This window comes from Rhipicephalus sanguineus, chromosome 2 (genome assembly GCF_013339695.2).
Source record: "Rhipicephalus sanguineus isolate Rsan-2018 chromosome 2, BIME_Rsan_1.4, whole genome shotgun sequence".
Taxonomy (NCBI): Eukaryota; Metazoa; Arthropoda; class Arachnida; order Ixodida; family Ixodidae; genus Rhipicephalus; species Rhipicephalus sanguineus.
The window spans coordinates 135,444,963-135,463,619 of record NC_051177.1 but is presented as its reverse complement, the minus strand read 5'-3'; the positions used below and the strand labels follow the sequence as shown (position 1 = coordinate 135,463,619).

Genomic DNA, 18,657 nt, shown 5'->3' with positions numbered 1-18,657 from the left:
CGGCCAGGAGAGCACAAATTCGTAGGCGGCTAGATAGGTAGATAGACAGATAGATACGCTCAAAGTCGCAGAATGTTCGCTAAGAAATGCTTCGCATTTAAAAAAAAAACCAAGATAGACGCAAACCCACAGATCTTCATAGCTCGCAACGTCACCGATGATCACGATACTCCCTCATGCGAATTCTGAGCGCATGCAGCTTTGTGTTGAGGCAACGCGAACTGTGTTTGAATTTCTGGCTATCCGCATTGGAACATTCGTTACACATTGCCACAGAAACTGCCAGTGCTCGAGTGCTACGCACGCCACTCTGTGCATTGCAGGCGTCATCGACATCCCCGTCACGACAAGCGAGACCGTAGCAGCGCACCCACCAGCCCTGCATGCGCACGAGCTCCGACCGAAGGGCGAGCACGCATGACGGAGGAAGAAAGCGATGTTAGAGGCCAGTGGCTTGTGATATCGACAGAATCCACGTTCGCTGTCCATCGCCCTCGTTCGCTCTATCGGTTACGCCGACTACGCCAACGGCGATGCCGAACAACGCAGGAATAGACGCCAAAGAGCTGCGCTCTAAAAGCACAGCGCGTATCGTAGAACGTCGTGGACTCGAATCGGCGTGCACAACTCAGTTTCACGATGATTTGGACAAGCCTAATTCATTCCATAGTCTTCATTAAATTTGTCTAACAATGTTCTTGCACAATTTCGCTTTCGCAATTTGTTTAGGAGCGCTAGATTTCACGAATGAACAGCGCGTACATAGCCTCAGCCGTGCGCCCGTCGCGCGGAAAGACTATATATGGCGGACGCCGCCGGAGCGTAGGCGTGGCGGTGACGTGAACAGCGTCAACGCCGCGCCGCGACGTCACTGCCCCGCCCATTCGCCAGACTCTCCCCATCCACGGCTCTGGCGACACAGTAGTACGATATGATCTGGCACCGCAGGCTGTCATCGCAAAAAGGGCCACGTTCCCGGCGCCAGATGGCACACTACCCCATTCACCCGGTAAATTCAAGCTCATTGACTGACAGCGGCCGGCACCGCAGCGCCTCCCACGGCGTGATCCACGCGATCCCCGCAAACTCCGCGCGCGCTGGAAGAGGGCAGCACAGCCGCACAGCGTCGTGTACCAAGTGACTTATGCAACGCGCTGCAGAAATACTCTCCCCATCTACTTGTTACGTTTCCGTTTTTCCGCGCTCTTGAATACTCCGCTAATGGCTCACGTTGTGTGTGCTTGCTAACTCGTTGTTGCCCATGCTGGTCGCTTTTGCAGTCCACTAGGCCGGTAAGAACATCAACTGCTCCGCTTGGCGAAGCATACCGACTGAGTTTAACCAAGGTGGAACTTCCCTGAAGTCTGCCAATGTCGTCATTCAAGCAGCCGGTACGATAAGCCGTTGGTTCATTCTCTTTCATGTGTTTCTTTACGTTTCGCTTATTCGCAGGCGCTATTTGAACAGTTCGCACATTACTGTCGAATGAGAACGACCGGGGAAATTGATTGGCATTTAGAAAGCGCGCAGTTGCTTATGCATGCATCACTTTTTCGTCCCTTCATTTGTGCATGCGTTCATGTCTTTGCTGTGTTTGTGACCGGCCAACTTGGAAAGTGACTTGTAGGCTTCCGAGTTTAGTACTGTGGCCCGCTCTCTTTTTTAGCGACCCTCGTTAAGACCTAATGCTGGCCTTTGAACGCTTGCTCCTACCAACAACAACAAAAAACTTAATTTGTGAAAAGCGTTTTACTGGCACCTCGCACTCTTGCACAACTAAAAAGATGTGTGGCAGCAACTGAAAGTAAACAGTTCGTGATTGTGGGAGCTTCGTTACCGATAAAAACGTGAACGAAAGTGAACGTCCCGCGCTCAAAAAAACAAGCGCAGTGATGCTATATATACCGCTGCACCAATTGCGCCAGACTGCGCCAATGTGCCCTGGCTGCTACAACCTGCTACATTTCCTCAGAATTTGGCGATTCTGCGCCATGCCTGCGCAGAAGGGGTGTACTCCGACTTTCAGAAATGAAACTAACTACATTAGCTTCCCCTATTGAGAGCGACATCGCGCTGTACAAGTGTACTGGATGCAATCCGAGCTAAGCCAAACCATACTCTGCTTTGTCGGTTCTGTGGCCCTGTTGCGGTAACTGGCGGTCGTGCATGCTGCTTCAGTCCAATGAGTTGCTAGGTGCGTGAACGTGTACTGGAGTTCGTGTGCGGGACTGGATTGAAAGCCTCGTCGACTGCCTTTGGCGATGGCCTTTTCAAAGCTGAAAGGCTTGTGTATTTTCCCTGTGTTTTGCGCTTTTGATACGCGCTTTACTGTATGTCAGATAAGAATACCATTTCATGAGGACGTTTAGGCATAGCAGATGATGTTTAGACATAACAAATCACTGAGCGGCTTTTTTTACCTTGACTTGACAAGACTAACTGATGGCTGATTTACTGTTTATTGCTGTTGTAACTGCGGTAAAGCACGCACTCGGGCAATTTTACTCTCGGATTTTAATGGGCGACCTTGGCGTTATCGGAGGCGCTTTGGTCTTGACGTGAAGGTGCTGAATGTTTGTTGCCGGAACTTCTGCATCTAAGCAGCGCTGTGGAACGAACACAAGAGAAAGGAATGCGTAGACAGGACGGGCGCTACAGGACGGGCGCTCTCTTTTGTTGGTTTCACTGCGCTGCTAAGATGCACAAGTTCCACACCCACCAGCTAGCCCAAATTTCCGCGTTGAACTGTTGCCGGAAATCGCGCCCGCTGTCTTTAACACTAACACTGGTATCGGCGCCCTATCGCTTTATATCGTGACGGTGGCAGTGCTGCCGTCAGCAGAAAAAAAAAAAACAAAAAAGCATTCATGTGCAACGCGTGGCACAGCCGAGCTTTGAGTTGTAAAATAGCGTACGCTATGTTAGTGTCCGGCGTGGTCGCATGCTAATCAGGCACTTAACGTGGATCTGCAAGAGGCTAGGGTATGGCGCATGCGCAGCGGCGACAAATGCTAACGCAAAGGTTCGCGTATGCTATTCAGTCTCCTCAGTATTTATGGTAGGCCGTCCCGCTGCTGGTGTTTCTGGTCAGCGCTCGCCTGATAGCTGTTGAATCGCTCTTGATTTTTCATAACATTTTCACAACAAGCAATTTTTAGTTTGCCTGCTGTAAATCTGCTATTGTGCAAAAATGAAAACTTGGTTTTTTTTTTCTCTCTCTCTGTGTGCAGGCAGTTGCACGAAGTTCAGCGCGGACGTTCACCATGAGAGTGATGAAAATGGAGACAAAATATCAATGTGGTGTCGTCAAGTGGACGAAGGAACTGCGTTTTGTGTTTTTTGTAATCAAAGCATCAACTGTAGGCAACATGGCGTAGAAGCAGTCAAGCGACATGCAACCATGAAACGGCACATTGATACTACCAGTCGTCATCGAGATGCGTCAGGTTGGCTACAGTGGTCGAAAACGATCCAGCCGACTTTGGAATTCGGCAGTCCAGGGAACGTTTTGCAGTGTGACCGCGTAACAAACGCAGAAACTCTGTTTGTGCTTGGCATGACTCTCAAGGGCATCCCATACTCGTGGGCCGACACAGCAACTGCCTTCCTTCCCAAGATGTCTGGAGATACCGAAACAGCGAAGCAGTTTATTTGAAAGAGGTTCAAGGCATCCTACATAGTTAGTGATGGCCTCGGGTCCTATTTCAAGAAGCTTGTGCTTGACGAGCAGAACAAGCCGGATGTGTCTTTTTTTTTCTGTTAGCATTGACGAGACCCCTCTTCCTGAACAGAGGTGCCAACAACTTGATGTTGTAGTTAGGTATTTCTCCGAACAAAATGCAGCGAGTTGTGGAACACCTACAGTCTTTCCGGCTGGGCACTGCGACTTCAGAAATTTTGGCTAGTGAACTGCGGAGAGCAATGATGGACCTGCCGCAGAAAAATGTCATTTGCTTTTCTAAGGATGGCCCTAATGTAATGAAAACCCTGACATCACAGATGTAGGAAAGTGCTGCTTGCACAAAGTGCACAACTCATTTTCCCGCAGCTTGAGTGCCTTTGGCTCGGATGTCGAGGCTGCTGTCGTCGATGTTTATTACTTTTTTAAGAATTCTTCGGCTCAGAATGAATTGTTGAAGGCCGAGCACCTGCTCTAAAAGCTAGTTTTGCTGCTCCAAAACGCAATTTTGCCTGCTCGAAAAGCTGCTCCAAAGTGGCCTAAGTCAGTAGCATCACTGAGAGCGGCATAATGTACAGTTTCAGGGTATGATGGGGTCATTGATAGGCGTGCGAACATTGCGAAAGGTTGTTGTTGGTGTTGTTTATAGGTGTTATCTTGTCTATAATGTCCGTTATAGGAGGTATTCACTGAGCTCTTGCCGCCGGGCGGTTTCAGCGAGTGCGCCGCCATAGCCATGGTCATTCAGCGATCCAGCATATGAAAGCCCGATGTTGGGCGGCGCCTGCACCTCACTAAGCTGTTTTCGTAGAAAAATATCAACAAAACATGTCCTGCCGAGAACATCGGCTGTAGTCCAATGATGACATTCGCGCGAGAGACCACGAGTGTGACGACTGCCGCGCTAGCGCCCCGTTGCGGACGTGAATACCACGTTAGGGTGTCGGACGAGACTGTGGTAATTAGGAATTGCTTGTTCTCACGAGCTATCGAACTAAAAGTGCTAGATAGCGCAACCTTGTTTTGCTGCGCTTTCTTTTTCTTTTTGTTCTTACGAAATGTAACGCCAGCATTTGAGTAAATACACAGGAACCAGCAATAGAGGCGAGGAGACCTTTTATTTTATTCTATTATTTTTTTCATTTGGGGGGCGGGGGCAAGGTGGTTATGTTCTTCCACTTGTACTGCCTGCGTTACATTTCCAGACCGTCCAGTTTTCTTGTAAAGTCTGCACTATGTCCGTGCCAAATTCTCGCTATGCTATTTTTGGTCATCCCGCCAATGTCAAAACCTCTCATGTCTTGACTTCTGCAAAACACTGTTAACCGGAAGAGAAAAAATCGAGAGACTCATAACCGGAGGAGTGGATCCCACTAGCATCCTGTACCAAGAAAGACGAAAGCCACTGGTTGCATTCTCGTATGAACAAGCATGAACATGTTTGAACCTAAATCCACTCCACAAGCCGTAACGTGTCGCTTCTCGTGAATTTATAGGTGTGGCACAGTGCATCAGCATTACCTCATTTTTATTCACACAAACTGCTAGAATGGAGCCAATCGCGATTGCGACATTGAATGCCGATTGTTCTCTGCCGTAACTGAAAGTGTATTTTCAACACCTGTTTTATCCCTCGCTCATTTAAAATGTTTGAAATTACAGTACAATGGAAACTGTCAAATTAGTATTTGGTAAAACAAGCGATATTTGCAAGTTTGTATGGCAATATAGATGATCCAACGCAAGAAAGGTGCTGACAGCAAGGAACACATTATAATTGCCTTCCTGTTTTGAAGTACTTGGCGTTTTCTTACAGCAGATTTCCTTAATGAAAGTCACTCCAATAGTCCTGTTCATCACGGGTTGAGGTTACATTAGTATGAATGCCAAGTGGCTGTTGTTTCTAAGTTGGAACTGTAATATGTGTAGATCTTCTTCTCTGTTCTGCATAGTTTTGTGCTGTGGCAGCACCTTGCACCATTCTATCGTTACTGTCCTGGCGAAATACATCAAGCGGGGACAGCCAAACAGGAGCAACCACAGTTCCTTTATGAACCAGTCGGACATGCGTGGTGAGCGCTCCCTCGTACCATTACGTTGAGCGTGCTGTCCTTTGCACATCCCACTCCACTATTCATACATCGTGCTTTCATGCATCTTGTTTAAACGGACACCCTCGCGCTTCTGTTTGTGTAATGGCTAGTACAGGGTACAACTCGCTAGTTGCTATGACAACTGTCATGCAGCTAGCCTTATACAAGTTGTGGTATTGTAATGTAGTCACATATAGCACAAAAGGAAATTCATGTAGATTTCAGACGGAAAGCTACACTTAGTTGATCGAAAATTCGTTGTGGCCTGAAATTTTTCTGTTGCAAAAAATTTTCATGATCTAGGTGGCTTTTTTGTGGTGAACTAGGAGGGTTTTGTTTTGAAATTCGTATGGATTTTCGTTGTAGCTTCAGACTACAAATTATGTTTATTTTCTTCCATTAACCTAGCCTTCCTCCATTTTGCGTCCTTATGCAGAGCCAGTTACCACATTCTAAGCATGCACAGATTTTCGAGTCCCAAAGACCTGCACAGAAAAAATTTAAAACAAACTTGCAGTAGTCCTGTACAGGCGCATTGTTTGCGAAAATGGTGTCTAGTTTTTTTTTTCGGCCGTGAAACAACCTTGCTCCTCTAACGTTTTTGAAATGCTAGACAGCTTTCTGTGTGGCTCACGAAATGATTGATCCATGCAACACACGGTTGTAAGCGATGCTGTTACGATGTGTTAGTTTTGACTGCCTGAAATACTGACGTTCACCTAAATGAAATTTAAAGGGACACTAAAGGCAAATATTAAGTCAATGTAGATTGCTGAAATAGCGGTCCAGAAACCTCGCAGTGCTACTTTTGTGCCAAGGAAGTGCTTATTTTGAAATTAAATCACGTTTTAGTGGTCCGCATCGCATTAGCGCACTTCAACTCAGCCGCCTGAAAGCCGTCTTTCGCACGTCACTGTTGCCGTGCCCAACGTTGCCCGCCTTTACTGCGCGGCGGCGTGCAATCGCGGCGAGCACCATTCGGGCATCCGGCAACATCAGATGCATGCGGCATTTTGTCGAAGTTTCTGTGAGAGTGACTTTCACGAGCGCGAAAAACACACGCGGCAGTACGCGATACCAAAACTACCACTGAGACGCCAGCGCATGAGCGAAGCAGGGCGCCGGGATCAGCGCAGTTCGGCGAAAACGAAACCTTGGAACCACGTGCGCCGTTCCCCATGGCAACGCCAAAGAGGTTCTTTCTTCAATAAGTAAAATAGAAACGAACAAGCAGCATTTTATTACGTCTCTTGATGCATGGAAGGCTCTTTTAATGCAGCTAGTTTGATTACGAATAAATAATTGAAGTCGGCCTCTCTCACGTCATCGGGATTATTTCCAAATTCTCCCGCTCGTGGCGCTCATCGCGCGATACATTTAGCTTAATGCTCTCTAAGTAGGCGCTCCTGTTGATAATATTGCCGTTTTAGACGTTGTCATACATTGAGCTTTCACTCTGACATAAATTGTATTTGTCTTTAGTGTCCCTTTAATGCAGACTTTCACTGCCATCAAAATGTAGCCATCGCAACTGGGAATAAAACGTACAATTGCATGCTCTACACACCTGATATTATCATCTGTGTGTTGCTGGATTGTTAGTTTTGTAACTAATGGAGAAAGCAGGATGTGTTAGACAAGCTATAGTCATCTTCAAATTTTACTTTTCGCTGTCTTTGTAGACTTTGTAGATTGCACGTTGGATGCTACAGCTCTTAACATTTCGTCATCCTGTGTGCAGCCAAGTACAGAAAGAAATTTCGAGCCATACTTCAGAAGAACAAGCTCCTTTCCCGACCTGTTGTGGATGCCAGGCCAAAAATAAGTGAACTGGGAGGTGCAGGCAGCAGACAGCAAAAAATTGACAACCTTGCATTGCCGTAGGTGAGACGTAACGTGGATTTGATCCGCTGGCTGTTAAACCGTTCCATCGTCTGATCCAGAGTCTTGCACGTTTAGTAGCCGCATGGTATTGTCTTGACTGCCCACTTCGGTAGTACAAACATGGCTGATTCACCTAATGCAACTTTTTCTCGGACACAGAGTGGACAGTTAAATGCAGGCTCAATTATCCTTCCACTGAATGTTGTGCAAGTGGTCATCCTAAGTTAACACCACTGTGTTTACGTGAAGTGTGCTTTACAGACATCTTTTGCAGCTGTCGTTGAACTAAATATTTCCAGAATCTTTTTTCAGCTGTAGTTGGTGCGAAATTGTAAGCTAAGATGAAGTGTTGCCACGCAATAAGTTGCTTGACTTGTGCTCAAGCCTGTGTGTATCAACATGGGAGCGCAAGGGAGTCATGGGCTGCCCGAAGGTTACGTCTCTAGCACTGTCTTGAGAATTTTCTCGTTCTCTTTTTTGCGTTACCCTCTACTTCTGATTCAGACATGCACAATGGTGGCACCCAGTGGGCAGCCACAGTATCTACGCTACGCAGTAAACGTTTTTTGAGGCTGTGCTCTGGTGCAACAAACATGCACCAAAGTGCCAACTGGCCACTACCTCGCCACTACGAGATGTGTTCATATGCTCCTGCCTTCTGTGTAGTTTCGCAAGGAGAAAGCAAGCAACTCATTGCCGCCTTCGAGACAAAGTTGTAAATTTCCCACTGCGTGCAACGCTATAATGCTTGACTCGCATGTTCACAAGAGCTTTGATTACAAATTGGGAGCGTTTCCAGGCTATGTTAAAAAATGGGTTGTAGGGCTCCCTCGAGGGAGCCAGATTTATTATGGCAAATTCAAGGAAATTTTATTGAGCCAATGTGGCCAAAATAGGAAAAGTAAAGAACGTTGAAATCTGTGACACCATACCCACATTCGCATCCTGGAGTTACTTGCGAAATTCGAAAGCAGTACATTGACCTTCATTTTTCTATTCTGATATAATGGTGGTGAAAAATATTACAATAGCGTTCTCGGAGAAATTTCGGACTCTAAGTTGACTTACCATTTCGCTTAAGCATCACTGCAGGAAATATCTTGTGTTTTAGCTGTTATTCTTGTTTCTTGTCACTGATATAGCATCCTCGCGTTGCGAAGTACTAAAGTGTCTTCTCCAAAATGCAGATCAAGTTTTGGTTCGAAACAAACCTGCAGCTTATGCACACCATGGCCAGCAACAACACGCGAGACATCAAGCTTTTACAGGTCATAATGACACCCGGGAGTGACATCTCTCTCACAGGCATCTGAGACATGGACTTGTCCTATTCTCGGGAACGGTGAGTGTTTTATTGCGATAGCAATTATATGGACAGTCTCGGCTGGATTTTGCCGTCGCCGTCATGCACCGTATATGTATAAGTATATATATATATATATAGGGAATGAAGAAAGAAACTACAACTTTCGTTGGTTTGGCACTGTATATTTTCACTAACGTTTCGTCTGGTGGACCAGACTTCGTCAAAGTCTTGTCCACCAGACGAAACGTTAGTGAAAATATACAGTGCCAAACCAACGAAAGTCGTAGTTTCTTTCTTCATTCCTTTTTCTATCGGGGTCCGCGTGATTCTTTTCCCACTACTATATATATATATATATATGTATATATATATATATATATATATATATATATATATATATATATATATATATATATATATATATATATATATATATATAGTGTAAGCACATTTATCGTACTTACTCGTTCTCACTTGTACATAACCATCATCAACGCCATTGGGTTGGTTGGTTGCTGTTCTGAGCCGAGCCAGACATCGCGGAATAAACGCTGCTGTTGGCCCTGCCTGGTGAAGTCTTCCTGCGTCTTTCAGAGTGGTGGAGGTGCTGGGTATCGATCCCAGTACCTCTCGCATCAGGACCCGCTGTTTCTGGCCCGGCTTGTCCACGTCTGTAGCCAAATATGTGAGCTCCTGCGCGTCTTGTCAGCACCGTAAGCGGTCCACGTCCCCACCCGCCGGTTTCCTGCAGCCTCTTCCCTGTCCGACAACGCCTTTTGAATTTGTCGGAATTGAATTGTATGGTCCCTTGCCCTTGACGTCTAGCGGTCACCGTTGGATCGTCACTGCAGTCGATCATTTGAGAAGATACGCCGAGACTGCGTCTCTTCGGTCCGGTACTGCTACAGAAGTCGCCGACTTTTTCTTGCAGTCTATCGTCTTCCGCCATGGAGCTCCTCGCGTTCTTCTGAGTGACCGGCGCAAAGCCTTCATTTCACACGTCCTCGAGGAAGTCCTACGGGCCTGTGGAACGACGCATAAAACCACTTCTACCTACCACCCACAGACGAACGGTCTTACTGAGCGCTTTCACCGAACGCTCTCTGACATGATCTCCATGTACCTACGTCCGGATCACAAAGACTGGGGCAATATTTTGCCATTTGTCACCTTCGCATATAATATCGCGACACAAAGATCTACCGGCTACAGCCCTTTTTTCCTTGTGTATGGACGATCTGCATCCGCAGTCTTCGACACGGCATTCTTCTTTGGTCCAGCTCCGTCCAGTACTTCTCTACCAGAAGAGTTCGCAGCTCGAGTCGCGCAATGCCGTGAAATTGCTCGGCGCAACACGGAAGCCACTCAAGAACAACGAAAACGTCGCTGCGATAGCAAAAGATGCGACGTGACATTTCATTCCGGAGATAAGGTTCTACTATGGACCCCGACTCGAGCGTCAGGGCTCTGCGAGAAATTTCTTCACCGGTACGTTGGCCCATACACCGTTCTACGGCGAACTTCCCCAGTGAACTATCTCGTCACCCCGCTTCAGTCCGTCACTGACCACCGTCGTCGCAGCACAGAAATTGTTCACGTGTCACGCATGAAGCCTTTCATTACTCGTTCAGCTGATCTTTGAGTTGCGGCCAGGCTGGCCGCTTCGAAGACGGGGAGAAATTAGAGTAAGCACATTTATCGTACTTCATCGTTCTCACTTGTACGTAACCATCATCATCGCCATTGGGTTGGTTGGTTGCTGTTCTGAGCCGAGGCAGACATCGCGGCATAAACGCATAAACGCTGCTGCTGGCCCTGCCTGGTGAAGTGTTCCTGCGTCTTTCAATATATATATATATATATATATATATATATATATATATATATATATATATATATATATATTAGGGGTGTGCGAATATTCGAAAGTTTCGAATATTCGCCGAATATTACATTCGAAATATTCGTATTCGATTCGAAATCGTGTATTCGAAAAGTTTCGAATATTCGATAACTTTGAATATTCGAAAAATTCGAATATGCAATTCTATTATAATGCATAAAATAACTCGTCTTCCACATTTCTGCTGCGTTCGTATCGCTAAAAACGTTGCCGAGAGGAGCGATAAACATCGTAAGTACACGGAGGCACTATATCTGCCTGCGACAAGCGCCCCAATACGTATGATTTATTGCTGGTGCATCTCCGACGTGCAGCGCTGTTCGCGATCATGTAACAGTACATTTCCAATATTATGCGGCCGTAACGTGCCGCACTACCACTCGTTCACTATGCGGGACCACTTCTGAAGAAGACAGTGACCCACGTGACTGGTTGCGGACTGTTCAGATACCCAAGTCTGGCAAAGCTTTGCCCCATGTAACTCCCTATACCAGCCACTTCTGTTCCAAGCGAGCGTGCCTTTACAGTGGCAGGGGGGGGGGGGGGGAGGGGTTGTCTCTGTTACGAGGGAGCGCCTACTGCCTGATCATGTGGAGCAACTCATATTTCTTCATGATAACATGTAGTCATTACTTTAATTGTGCCGTGATATTTGCTTGTGTTGTGATGTGCATTGTGCTAGCCTGGACATTGTGTTCTGGAGATAGCAGTGTATGCTGTGTTGCCAGTCAGGCTGATAATGTTTTTTTTTTTTTCAAATAGCTACCTGTTAAATGAAATATTGTTAATGTGGAGGCATTTTTCCTTTGATATTCGATATTCGATTCGATATTCGAAGGTGGATATTCGTATTCGATTCGTATTCGAAAATTTTGATATTCGCACACCCCTAATATATATATATATATATATATATATATATATATATATATATATATATATATATATATATATATATATATATATATATATATATATATATATATAAGCGCCAAAGAAAACTAATTCAGAAAAATGCTTCCGTAGCGCGGAATCGAACCAGCGAGTGGCGCTAACCACTACGCCACGAAACGCAGATCCTCCACGTAGTTAATGGCGAGCGTTATATACACACCCTTTGCCGCTGGACGGAGTCAGAGACGGCCGGCGCTTATAAGCGTTTCTTCATTACCAGCGAGATGGCGCTAGGAGGGCGACGGGCGCATTTAAAAGTCGTCGGCTCGCTCGCTCGCTTCTTCTTATATTTGCGCAGGGAGAACCTTGCCCTTCCGCTGTCTGCTCGCGCGGTTTTCTCGTGGTGAGGGGAGGATGGACGTTTCAAGCTTTCACCGTGGTGTCTGCGCTCATGTTACAGAGCGTACGAAAGTCACTCGAGCTCAAGGGACGCCGCTAAACGAACAAACCGAAGATGAGCGTGAACTATCAAGTGTCACAGCTCGACACTTTAAGCACGATAGTTTCCTTCGCTGCTTCGGCCGCCTTTGCAACAGGAGCGCTGTTCAAACAGAGAGTATCCATTGGCGAGCCTCACATCGTATAGCATTAATTTCTTGCTATCGCATTCATTGCTTCGCCCTTGCGGCGAAACTGTGACTTTCTGCTTCACATGCCAATCTGTTCAGGCCATTAAGCTGTTGTTTGCGTACCTGTTCACCCTTTGTAATGTTCAGAGTTAACTCATTTTCCGACTTTGCGGATTTCATTTCATTTCATTTTATTATACCCCTCAGGGCCATAGGCATTAACGAGGGGGAGTGGTAACAACACTTTGATACAAAAAACAAGAAACGAAGGAACAACAATAAAAAAGATGAAGAAAACGCACATGTAACAAGGGAGCAAAATATAAACTTACAGTGAGTTAGAAAGAGCCTGAGTATACAATATTAGCTACGGAATTACGGAACTGTTCATGATGATTAATGTTCACAACGTCCGCAGGAAGGCCATTCCAATCGCGAGAGGTTCGTCGTAGAAATGAACGATAAAAGTGCTCAGTATTACATGAAGCGATTCCGACCTTGTGACGATGGTCTGTGCGATGGGATACATAAGATGGCTCAGGGATGAGGCGATCGCGTAGTGCAGGATGATGCGTTTTATGAAATAATGCAATGCGTGACACTTTCCTGCGCGATGATAATTATGGGAGGGAATGGTCTGATTTCATGGAAGTTATACTGGTGGTGCGGCTGTAATTAGAGTGAATGAAGCGTGCTGAGTTATTCTGGAGCATTTCTTGAGCAGAAATTAAGTTTACTTGGGTGGGATCCCAGACCGGGGTAGCATACTCCAATTTAGATCTAATTAGTGTTTTATAAAGGAGGAGTTTCAAGGAAGGAGGAACATGATTAAAATTTCGACGAAGGTAGCCTAACATGCGATTAGCTTTCCTAATGAAGTGCTGAATATGGGTAGACCAGTTCAGGTTTGCTGTAATCTATACGCCGAGGTATTTATATGAGTGAGTGATTGTAAATTAATGTTATCAATGTGGTATGGTGGGGAGCACGAAGATTTTCTAGAAGCTCGCATGATTTTACATTTGTTAATATTTATCGCACGATATAGTATCACACTTCAAGAGAAGTCATTTATGGGAGCTATTCTTGATGAGTGCAACTAATAATTTTCTATTTCGGCTACTACTGATTGGCTGGAGCTGGGCCAGCATTTTGTCACAGCGTATTGCTTTGTACTTGGCTTCCTTGCATAGCTCTGAAGCGCTGCCGTGAAGCCATCTTTGCAGACCGGAATTTGTGTTTTTCGTTTTAACTTTAGCTCCAAATACTTTAAATATTTTGTGCGGGTTATACACGAGGGTATTAGGGTGCCGCACACCTATAGGTACACCAGTGAGCAAAAGTTTATGGGACGCAGGCCCCACTACAAATGGGACTTAGTAGGGTAGCGGCTTGGTCTAGTTGGTATGACATGACGAATAGTATAGCGCCATACAATTCGTCATAAAAATGGGAATTTCTGCTTTGTTATTGCGCAGCACTTCTACTCAAGCTGGTGACTCTATCGGTTGCAATACGAACTACACGCTGGAATATTTTTTTGTTTTCATGTTCCCAGATAAAGGAAAAATATGTTTTTCGGATATTTCGCGTCCCGTAAACTTTTGCTGACTGGTGTACATCCATCTCGGTAAACGAAACACCTGTGAATGTATATATTATCAAATTTCGTCAGGTTCTGTATAAGATGATTTTGCTTTGTATAGCTCATTTCGTGATGTACACTGCAAGCCAAAATGGTGGTTGCCACTGTTCCAAGTGGTTTAGAAGTAGCACCTATTTTGCAGTTTCGGCATGACGGACCTTATTGGGGTCTCTATTCTCAGCTGCAATGAAACTGAGGTTAGTATGTTTACAGTGTCATGGCCCATTAAAGCTACGAATGCCAACGGTTTTGTGTCTAATGCACCTCATGCGTCATGCCTGCTTCAACACCACTGGCGCTGTTCGTCACCACGGCAGCATTGCAAGACACCTGGTAGCACCATTTACCTCGGCTGCATCACGCCAACACATCACCATAAGCTTATTGATCGTCATGCCAATAAACTCGAGTGTAGGGCTTGGCATTTTTATGTCCGATGATGCTTACAAAACTGCAAATTTTTATTGTATACTTTCGCAGACATTCAAAGGTAAATGACCACTGCGCAGGAGGCAATCCCTGCATCCACCTGGCAGGCAGGGCTATGACGAATTCGGGAACGTCAAGGTGATTCCCGAAGAAAGCGACAGCATGATTGACAGGCGTGAACATCCGCTCAACTCTGTCATGATTGAGGAGGAGCCCGAGGTCGACCGGTGCTCGAGAGGTAGCATTCTGTTAAAAAATCAAAGCATGCTGTGTCGTAAGAAAAGTATTTGAAGTGCGTAGCACCTTAGGAGCCCAGACTGTCGTCCAACAAGGCTAACAATGCTCAAAAACAAGGCTAACAATGCTCAAAACCAGTTCAAAATAATCAAGGTCTAAAATAATATAATCTACAAAAACAACCAACCATCAATCTCGCGAATTCACCTGAAAGTGCGAAAAGCTCTTTTAAAACATGCGGCTGATGCCCGATACGCGCAAGAAAGGGCACTCCCCGCCTACATGTCTGGCCGTTTTAGGGTGGTGACAACTTAAAAATGCCTTAAAAGGGGACCAAGATTGCGCGGCGTCACCCTCTGGCAACACTGTTTTGGTGGGCGGCAGTGCATTGGCGGCATGTAGTGTATCAAAGGCTGACATCGCCTTAAACGGCCGGTCATGTAGACTCCCTAGCTAGCGTGCGAGTGTCGAGGCAGTGGAAAGCGCCAAGGGAATCACAGGATTGACCGCGCTGCGCACTTCTCAAGTTTCACGGTAGTGCAGCTGCCTTAAGCACATGACTTACTACACCAAGACCTACACAAGAACAATCGTTTCATGTATGTGGATCGCATTTTGCTTTGTGGTGTATGAAGAAGACTGCAAGAGCAGTGTTACATTTACAAATTGCATAAAATAATTCTAAAGAACCTATAGAATAGGCTTAGAGTGATCATTGTTTGAAAATTTTGTTTAGGGGTTGATGGTCAACAGATAGGTTCAATGTCGTTTTTTTGTACAGGTGACGTTAATTTTATTTTCTCGAACTTGATCAATTTTGACCTTGTGAAAATTTCCTAATCTTGCACCATGTTAAGTTTTTGGCTTGTAACGTAGTTTGTAATGAGTAAATTGTTATGTGGTTTGTACTTACTTATAATAAAAATGAACTGCGGTCCAACTAACACTCGAAAATTTGCATTGCTATCACAAGCTGTTGTGGGAATTTAAAGCCAGTATCAATGCCAGTCTTTAATTCTCGCACTTTTTGTAGCTCACGCAGACTGTACTGAAGTCTTCGGTAATAAATAATAGCAGTTTATTAATACCATTCTGTATGTTGTTCACATTTAGTATCCCTTTGAGGTCATTGCTAGAGCACCCAGTGTATTCTCTTGCAGGAATAGGTGTGATGTCTGGTATACTCCACAATCAGCGCTTTTAGAAACCCATTATTACATGCCTACTTTTGTTACCTATACAGCAGGTGCAAGTCTTTTTTTTTTGGCTCTCTCTGAAAGTAAGCTACAGCTTGTTGATTTGTCAAGATCTATATTTGGGCTAGTTCATTCATAATCGCTATAAAACAGCGCCGGCGAAAACGTACAAGATGAGGAGAAGGACACGTAACACAAGGCGCCTTGTGTTAAGTGTCCTTCTCCTCGTCTTGTCTGTTGTTTTTGCCGGCGCTGTTTTACTGTGAGCTTGTTGAAATTGTTAAAAATTGCAAAATGTAAGAAAAAGGAAAACCTTGTGTACGACTCTTAGCACTGTAACTGAGGGACAAAAAATTTCCAGTTCTGTAATATGCATCCGCTAAAACAAGTAAAGCAAACAGTGTACGTACTAAATTGTCTCAAATATGCCACTAACCTTTCAACTAGGACAAAACCCTCATAAACGTTATGATTTCAGGCAAGTTATACATTGATATAAAATATTTGCAAGCCTTAAATACTCCGACAGATGAGATTTTCAGAATGTTTACTTGTGACGAGTTAGATGCTTAAAGCCGGGATCCGTTATCTTTGTTTTGTTATTAGGCGTCATAAAAAATTCTGTGTCTTAAGGTTGCCAAACTTGAAGTCATCAGGCTTGTTGGTACGTGCCAAACTATAATTGATAACGCTTCATAACCTCTGGTAGTCACCATCCTAAGGAAAAGCCGCAACACGAGGTCGTCAGCAGGCAGACGTAGCAGCCTCTTGGACACCACGCCTGTTGCCCTCGACGTTGACCAGGATTCCGACTCCGCGGTGCCAACATTTAAAGGTGTGCTGCCCGCCTATTTGTTGCTACTGCCTCCTCGCACATCCAGTGCCCAGTCTTCCCCAGCTTCTTGTTTCCCAAAGCCCTCTTCAAACTATCAAAGGCTTGGCGTTTGTTCTGCCGTGACTTGCCATCGCGGCCTAACAGCTTTGCAGTAAGCACGAACACTCGTAGGTAAAGGGGGCTTACAACACTTGAATTGGTCATTGCTGCCAAAGAGCAGTGCTCTTTTCTTTTGTTGCATCCTGTTATTCACGCTGTTTCCCCAGCATGTTCAAGCCAACCAGCACAAATGCACACTTTTCCAAGTGTGCTATGTACAGAAATGGTTGCGTCCCATTTGGACTTTGCTAGCATAGTGAGGTGTTTTGAATGCTGCTGTGGCAAATGTTTTGCTTGGCATGAGGTGACGGGTATTCCCAGCCATGAAGTTGTGTTCTGATTGGGGTCAGTCACTCTTAGCTGTTGTCCAATAGCTTGTTTGTTTTGATTTGTTTCTCACTTCATAACTTGCCTTCCTTTTTTTCTTTTCTCTTGCGTTCCATTCCCCCTCGGACAGTGGTCGACCAGAAAGCATCGATCCTTTTGAGAGAAGTCATGGGACAGGAGAAGACCGTGGTCTGTGCAGAGTCCGTAGTCCTATCACCTCCAGACAAGGTACAATGACCCAGGTACGTTGCACTTTGCAGGCAAATCTGAATCGCCATGGTCAGAAGCAGGTGGGTGCATATCTTCACATAGCGATAAATTAAGTTAACCTGTATTAGTAGATCGCACTTCCGCAATACCAAGCAAGTTGCTACTACAGTGTGGGTATGCCTCATAAAGCATAAAGGCACTCAAACAGATGAAATTAGAATGCCTTCTTTAAGGAACCCTGCAACGCATTTTTAAGTAATCGCTAAATGACTGCACTATGAGCATTTGTATCCTCGTGAATCTCTCACTGCAAAAGTTTCTGGATCCATCAAGTACTATAAGCGAAGTTACACGTATTTGGTGCAGGCTCAGAGCAATTTTCTCGTTCATCCTGACGAGCGTGCTGTAAGCTCATGACAAGGGTCGGGAAGCTGATAACGAGGTTCAGCGCTTGTTATGGTGTTGAGCATTTCCGACCTTAAAAATTATCAAATAAAAGTAAAAAACTTTGAAAATTGCCCTATGTATTTGTAGCTGGAATTATGTATCCCAAGACGAGTACTGCTTATTTACTATAAAAATATTTCTCTATGGATAACTGCTGTCAAATTTTTGGTATTCAGTGCACAGTGGAGTGTTGTCAAAATACCCACATCAAGGGTAAGAAGAAATCGTGGTCTGAATATTTGTCTGGCTTTATTTGTACACTGAACAATTGTTTGTATTTCTTTCAAATCGGTTATGGCCTAACTTCAGGCAAATAGAAATGGCTATACAGCCAAACCTCTGTATTGTGAAGTCTTAACGAAGTTTTTAACTGAAACTATGCATATGTTGCGAACTTCATTAAGTCAAGGTGCCCATGTCTCCACAGTAAAAATAACCTCTCGGATTTTTAGGATAATCCTGCACTGCAGCAGCTGAAGGAGACAAAAAATAAGCACAAGTGCTCGCCTCATCGGAGATTAAACTCGAAACATTAAAAATACATGCAATAGCGCACAGCAGCTAAGGAGCACTTTGAAACTATGTATGACCGGGAACATGGTGGAATAGCTGACAGCTCATCCGGCTTTTCCCAGCGTACATGCTTGTAAAGCAATCTGCAGCCGAGCGAAAACTGACGCTGCTCCATTTTGCACTGTACCTGCCAGCAACGTTTCTAGAACCAATACAGTTTAGCAGCTCCGCTCGCGAACCGGCACAGGCGGCCGACGCGAGAACTTACGGCGCTGCTGCTTCATTTCGCTTCACTTGCCATGGCCCCCGGGATCGGATATGGCAACGCACC

At 45.2% G+C, this 18,657-nt stretch overlaps 1 protein-coding gene across 1 annotated transcript; it reads left to right on the top strand.

Annotated features, from left to right (window-relative positions):
- Positions 1-8,868: 8,868 nt before the first annotated feature.
- On the top strand, positions 8,869-17,393 carry LOC119381296 (uncharacterized). Its single transcript, XM_037649198.2, has 4 exons — positions 8,869-8,998; positions 14,543-14,700; positions 16,605-16,730; positions 17,287-17,393. The coding sequence occupies exons 1-4, from the start codon at positions 8,973-8,975 to the stop codon at positions 17,391-17,393; spliced, it is 417 nt and encodes a 138-aa protein (XP_037505126.1). The 5' UTR covers positions 8,869-8,972.
- The last annotated feature ends 1,264 nt before the right edge of the window (positions 17,394-18,657 follow it).

What these genes read in the sequence shown, in the direction of transcription:
- LOC119381296 (XM_037649198.2), top strand. Translation starts at nt 8,973, where the DNA reads ATGGACTTGTCCTATTCTCGGGAACG. An exon ending in TTGTCCTATTCTCGGGAACG is followed by an intron (nt 8,999 to 14,542) that starts GTGAGTGTTTTA and finishes ACCACTGCGCAG; the next exon opens with GAGGCAATCCCTGCATCCAC. An exon ending in GGTCGACCGGTGCTCGAGAG is followed by an intron (nt 14,701 to 16,604) that starts GTAGCATTCTGT and finishes AACCTCTGGTAG; the next exon opens with TCACCATCCTAAGGAAAAGC.